This window comes from Salmo trutta, chromosome 28 (genome assembly GCF_901001165.1).
Source record: "Salmo trutta chromosome 28, fSalTru1.1, whole genome shotgun sequence".
Lineage (NCBI taxonomy): Eukaryota > Metazoa > Chordata > Actinopteri > Salmoniformes > Salmonidae > Salmo > Salmo trutta.
Window position 1 is genome coordinate 443,963 of NC_042984.1, and position 6,535 is coordinate 450,497.

General features: G+C 44.6%; 1 protein-coding gene across 1 annotated transcript in view; it reads left to right on the top strand.

Annotated features, from left to right (window-relative positions):
• LOC115166440 (neural cell adhesion molecule L1) overlaps window positions 1-6,535 on the top strand; it is a 110,396-nt gene that overhangs the window by 84,344 nt on the left and 19,517 nt on the right. Inside the window, exons 11-13 of the mRNA XM_029720338.1 lie at window positions 4,382-4,525; window positions 5,936-6,047; window positions 6,259-6,422. Of these exons, the coding sequence (XP_029576198.1) occupies window positions 4,382-4,525; window positions 5,936-6,047; window positions 6,259-6,422 (420 nt within the window). The remainder of the gene's footprint in view (window positions 1-4,381; window positions 4,526-5,935; window positions 6,048-6,258; window positions 6,423-6,535) is intronic.

Below are 6,535 nucleotides of genomic sequence, written 5' to 3' on the forward strand. Positions count from 1 at the left end.
GCACAGTGGCGATGCTGTTATACAGCCAGTGAAGATACTGAGAGACACTGGGGCAGTCTCGTCCTTCATTTTGGAGGGTGTTTTGTTTTGCCTTTGTCTGACACTTCAGCAACTGGTTAAAATGTGTTAGTACAAGACGTGGAGATGGGTTGCATGGAAGTTCCATTGTATAATGTGGAACTAGAGTCTGATCTTATTTCTGGTCCCGTTGTCATTGGAGTGGGGCCTAGCCTGCCGGTGAAGGGGATCTCATTCATTTTGGGAAACGATTTGGCTGGAGGGAAGGTTGTGCTGAATCCTGTTGTTTGTAAGGAACCTAGAGTAGAGGAAGCTGATGGGTAATCTGAAAAGTACCCTAGAGTGTTCCCAGTGTGTGCCGTTACAAGTGCTATGTCTAAGAAAGTCGCCGGGAGCAAGTCTAGTGTTGTGGAGGATGTCAGCAATCCCACCATTGTCAATCTGTTTCCTCTCCCTCTTTTTGCTGAGGAGTTTGATGAAGTTTGTGTGGGTAACTTTGACAGAGATGAGGTTCTAATGAGGAAATGTCGTTCTCGCACCACTTCTGGGCAAGGCGATTGGCCCAGTGTGTCTCAAGTTGTCGTTCCAGTTACAATTCGACAAGGGATACTGAGGTTGGCTCACAATGGTAGTATCGCAGGCCATCTTGGGATCAACAAGACATATGACCGTATTTTGTGTAACTTCTTCTGGCCTGGTCTGAAACAGGATTTTGTGGTTTAATGTAAATCTTGTCGTGTTCGCCAGCAGATGGGTAAACCAAACCAAGCTGTACCAGTGGCACCTTTGCAGACTATTCCTGCTTTTGACAAACCTTTCAGCAGGGTTCTTGTGGATTGTGTTGGTCGTTTGTCCAAAGCCAAGAGTGGTAACCAGTTTCTCTTAACCATAATGTGTGCTGCCACTCGTTTCCCTGAGGCCATTCCACTGAGGAAAATCACGGCTCCCAGTATTGTTAAGGCCCTGGAGAAATTATTTCCAACGTTTGGACTTCTGCAGTTAGTGCAGTCGGACCAAGGTTCGAATTTCATGTCAAAGGTCTTCCAGCAAGTGCTACAACAGTTGGGTGTAACCCATTTACCCTCTAGTGCCTACCACCCAGAGTCTCAAGGTGCTCTTGAGAGGTTTCATCAAACTTTGAAGTCTATGTTAAGAGGTTACGCCTTTGAGTTTGAGAAAGACTGGGATGAGTGGGTCTTGTGCTGTTTGCAGCACGGGAGGTTATTCAGGAATTTCTTAAGTCTGAATGAACTTGTGATTGGACATCATGTCAGAGGTCCTTTGAGTTTTCTGATATAGATTTCACCGTGCCTGTGAGTTTGCCAATGAGAATCTGGAGAAAATCTAAAATTATAGTTTGGTATGATCGAAAGGCCCGAAACAGTACTTTCGGTGTGGGTGACCAAGTCCTGGTTTTGTTTCCCGTTCTGGGGTCACTGTTGCAGGCTCACTTTCAGGCCCTTACACCACAGTAAAAAAAAAATTGTAATCTGGATTACATCAACACCACACCAGAGCACAGGAGAAAAACTTGCCTGTGTCATGTCAACATGTTGAAACCATACTTCACTCGCTATGATCGGGTCGGTGGAAAATGGTAGTCTTGTTCTGCCTGTGGCCACTACTGTCACCGTTGACTATAGTCTTCCTCAAGGAAGAGGAAAGCCTAATTCATCCTGTGCCGGTTGGACGGTTGAGTACCTCAGAGATTCTGGAAAACATTTACATTTACATTTTACATTTTAGTCATTTAGCAGACGCTCTTATCCAGAGCGACTTACAGTAATGAATACATTTCATTACATACATACATTTCAAACATTTCATTTCATGCATTTAAAAAAAAAAAATATATATATATATTTTTTTATAAATGTTTTGTTGATGAAACCTTGATGTCTTTTTGGCACACTTGACTCTGGAGGAAAAAGGTGACATTGTTGCACTGCTTTTAGAGTATCAGGGTTTATTCTCAGATATGCCAACTCAGACAAATTTACTAGAGCATGACATTGCTGTTGGGGACTTGGCCCCAATCAAACAACATGCCTATTGAGTGAACCCTGAAAAGAGAGAGTAGCTCCGCAGGGAGGTGGAGTTCATGCATATGGCAACAGTCCGTAGAGGTTGCCCTGTATATTAGTACTTAAGGCGGATGGGTCGCTGCGGTTTTGTTCTGATTTTCAGAAATTCAATGACGTTAATAAGTCGGACTCATACCATTTGCCCAGGTTTATTTTTCTTATTTTTTTTATTTAACTAGGCAAGTCAGTTAAGAAAAAAATCTTATTTACAATGACAGCCTACCCTGGACAAACCCTCCCCTAACCCAGATGACGCTGAGCCATTTGTGCGCCACCCTACGGGACTCATGATCACAGCCGGTTGTGATACAGCCCGGGATCGAACCCGGGTCTGTAGTGACACCTCTAGCACTGGCGATGCAGTGCCTTAGACCGCTGCGCCACTCAGGATCCACTCAGGGTGGACCGGGTTGGCGCTGCTAAGTACATTTAGCAAGTTCTATCTGCTGAAGGGATATTGGCAGGTCCCTCTAACTGAGCACTCCAAAGAGTTTGTCACTGATGGTTTGTTCTACTACCTTCATCTCCAGCTTTAGGTTAGGAAAATAATGTCGGAGGCGCGTTTCAAAGGCTCATGCACATTGTGCTATGTGGGCTAGAAAATGCTGAGGCATATTTAGATGATATGGTCATTTTTAGCATGACCTGTCCCCAACACCTTCAGGATATTGGGAGTCTGTTTGGATGTTTCGCAGCTGCCAACCTGACAGTCAACCAGTACGAAATTTCCAGAGCAACAGTCAAATATCTAGGGAAGGTGGTGGGGCAAGGGGAAGTTCTACCAGTCCTGGCAAAAGTGGAGGCCATCAGTAGCCTTCCAGTGCCAGCTTCTCACCAAGAACTGCGCCGATTCTTGGGAATGGCTGATTACTCTCAGGCTTTTTGTAAGAACTTTGCCCAGGTTGTTGAGCCACTTACAGATTTAACCAGCCCAAAAGTTGGAGCCCCGACTGTCAGGAATCTTTTGAGAAGATAAAGACCCTGTTGGTCTCTGCATCGGTGTTAGCTGCTCTGAATTTCTGTCATCCATTTGCTTTGTACATTGATGACAGCAGTGTAGGAGCATTGGCTCTACAGAAAGACAATAACAACACTGAGCACCTTGTGGGGTACTTTCAAAGACATTGGCCTCCTATCAAAATCACTACTCGAATATCAAGGAGACGCTTGCTTTAGTACTGGCTCTTCAGCACTTCGAGGTTTATGTATCGGTGTCTACCCCTCTGGTGGTCTATACCGATCATAACTCTTGTTTTCCTGCAAAAGACGAGCTGCACGAATCGCCTACACCTTCGCTGGGGTCTTATATTGCAGGAGTTTCCCCTTCAAATCAGACATGTCCGTGGTAAGGACAACTTGGTTGCCGATTTTTTTTTAATTTATTAATTTTATTTAACCTTTATTTAACCAGGTAAGCTAGTTGAGAACAAGTTCTCATTTACAACTGCGACCTGGCCAAGATTGTCTTTCAAGGTTGGGCAGTCAATACGTTTTGTGTTTAGCGATTAGCCAGTGTGTTGCCCTAGCTCAGTTTTATTTAAGCTCGTTCCAAGGTGACGAGAGAAATGTGAGTTTCTCAAAACTTCAGTTTGAGGAAGCTATAAAAAAGATACAATAAAAAGTGATTTACAAAACCAAAGGGACCTGTTTTTGTCTTATATTTTATGAATGACGCATAAGTAGCAACGCTTTTAAGTTGATTATGTTGTGCAATGGAAGTTGTTTTCTGTTGCTGGTGAGAAAACTGTAGGATATATTTGTTGTCTTAAGGGGGAAGGTGTTTCAGGTTGGACCGATTGGTGTCCCCTCGTCATTCAGTATGTATCACCCCTGTGCTGGTTGCCGTCTCGATAGTGGGAAGGTGAGACTTGGAAAGAGTTAGGCTTCACGTCAGCTGAGACGTGATTTCGAGCTCAACCTATATAAGTTTGAAGGAAGTCTGAGTTTGGTTTTCCCATGTTTGTTTTGTTCCATATTATTTTTTACCTCCTATCCTAAGTAGTTTCTTTTAGTTGATCTTTCCAGAGACAAGCCTAGTGGGCATCCATGGTGGGCGTCTGTTAGAACCCCTTTTCAACCCCTTTCTGGTTTTGTTGTGCTTGATAAAGTGATTTTCTTTGTTAGTTGTCTTTGTTGTGAGCAACATTTTGACCTGACCGCTAACATCTATCCCTTGACCTCTAATCACTAACCTCTAACGTCTAACCCCTGTTTCTGCTGATCAGAGATCAATGTTAATCCCTTTCTCTTTCTCTCTCTCCCACCTCCCCTCTGTGTAGAGGTAGACACTGACCCTAGGCGGAGGGTGAGCGGAGGGGTGTTGGTCCTAAAAGATGTCGTGTTTGGTGATACGGCTGTGTACCAGTGTGAAGCCACCAACAAACACGGGAATATCCTCAACAATACATACATCTATGTCATTGGTGAGACACACACACACACACACACACACACACAAACACTCACAAACACATATACACACACACACACACACACACACACACACACACACACACACACACACACACACACACACACACACACACACACACAAACACATTAACACACACACACACACACACACACACATATACACACACACACACACATACACACACACACACACACACACACACACACACACACACAAACACACATATACACACACACACACACACACAAACACACACATACAAACACATATACACACACACACATACACAAACACACACACACAAACACATATACACACACACACACACACACACACATATATACACACACACACACAGACACATATATTCACACACACACACACACACACACACACACATACACACGCACACACACACACACAAACACATATATACACACACACACACACACACACACACACACACACACACACACACACACACACGCACACACACACACAGTTGAAGATGGAAGTTTACATACACTTAGGTTGGAGTCATTAAAACTCGTTTTTCAACCACTCCACAAATTTCTTGTTAACAATCTATAGTTTTGGCAAGTCGGTTAGGACATCTACTGTGTGCATGACACAAGTCATTTTTCCAGCAATTGTTTATAGACAGATTCTTTCACTTATAATTCACTGTATAATTCATCTGATTTCAATACATACATGTTCATTCAGGTGTACATAAGGTTGGTTTAAATACCTCGGTTTCAATACTATTTGAAATCATTTCAAATGCTTTATCTGGGCTTGATTGAACTTGTCTGGCAGTACCAGACTGACAGCCAGGATGCCTTTATAGACCAGTACCAGACTGACAGCCAGGATGCCTTTATAGACCAGTACCAGACTGACAGCCAGGATACCTTTATAGACCAGTACCAGACTGACAGCCAGGATACCTTTATAGACCATTACCAGACTGACAGCCAGGATACCTTTATAGACAAGCACCAGACTGACAGCCAGGATACCTTTATAGACCAGCACCAGACTGACAGCCAGGATACCTTTATAGACCAGCACCAGACTGACACCCAGGATACCTTTATAGACCAGTACCAGACTGACAGCCAGGATACCTTTATAGACCAGTACCAGACTGACAGCCAGGATACCTTTATAGACCAGTACCAGACTGACAGCCAGGATACCTTTATAGACCAGTACCAGACTGACAGCCAGGATGCCTTTATAGACCAGTACCAAACTGACAGCCAGCCAGGATACCTTTATAGACCAGCACCAGACTGACTGCCAGGATGTGATATTACATACATTTCTGATCTTGTCTTATATTTTGGAAATATTTCTAAATGTCTAATCTAAATGAAATCTCTCTCTGTCCCAGAGCTGCCAGCTCAGATCCTGTCCTCTGATGGGGTCGTCTATCAAGTTACGGAGGGGGGCGTGGCCAGACTGCATTGTGAGGCCTTCGGGTCACCCCGTCCACAGGTCACATGGTGAGACTAATGTTATAATAGGAGATGTGGGGTTACTGTGGTAACCCTGTGTCTCGTTGGGACAGTGCTCTGTCTTATCCGCTAACCGTGTGTGTGTGTGTGTGTGTGTGTGTGTGTGTGTGTGTGTGTGTGTGTGTGTGTGTGTGTGTGTGTGTGTGTGTGTGTGTGTGTGTGTGTGTGTGTGTGTGTGTGTGTGTGTGTGTGTGTGTAGGGAGAGTGAGGATCTCCAGGACGTCTTGCTGTCGGACAGTCGTGTGTCTCAGCTGACCAATGGGACGTTAGAGCTGTTTAATAGTAGCAGGGAGGACAGTGGAGTCTACACCTGCTCCATCACACACAGCAACACCTCCATCACCGCTCACCTGGAGGTCCTCAGTGAGAACCACACAGAACCACACAGCACCTCACAGCACCACACAGAACCACACAGCACCACACAGAACCACACAGCACCACACAGCACCACACAGCACCACACAGCACCACAC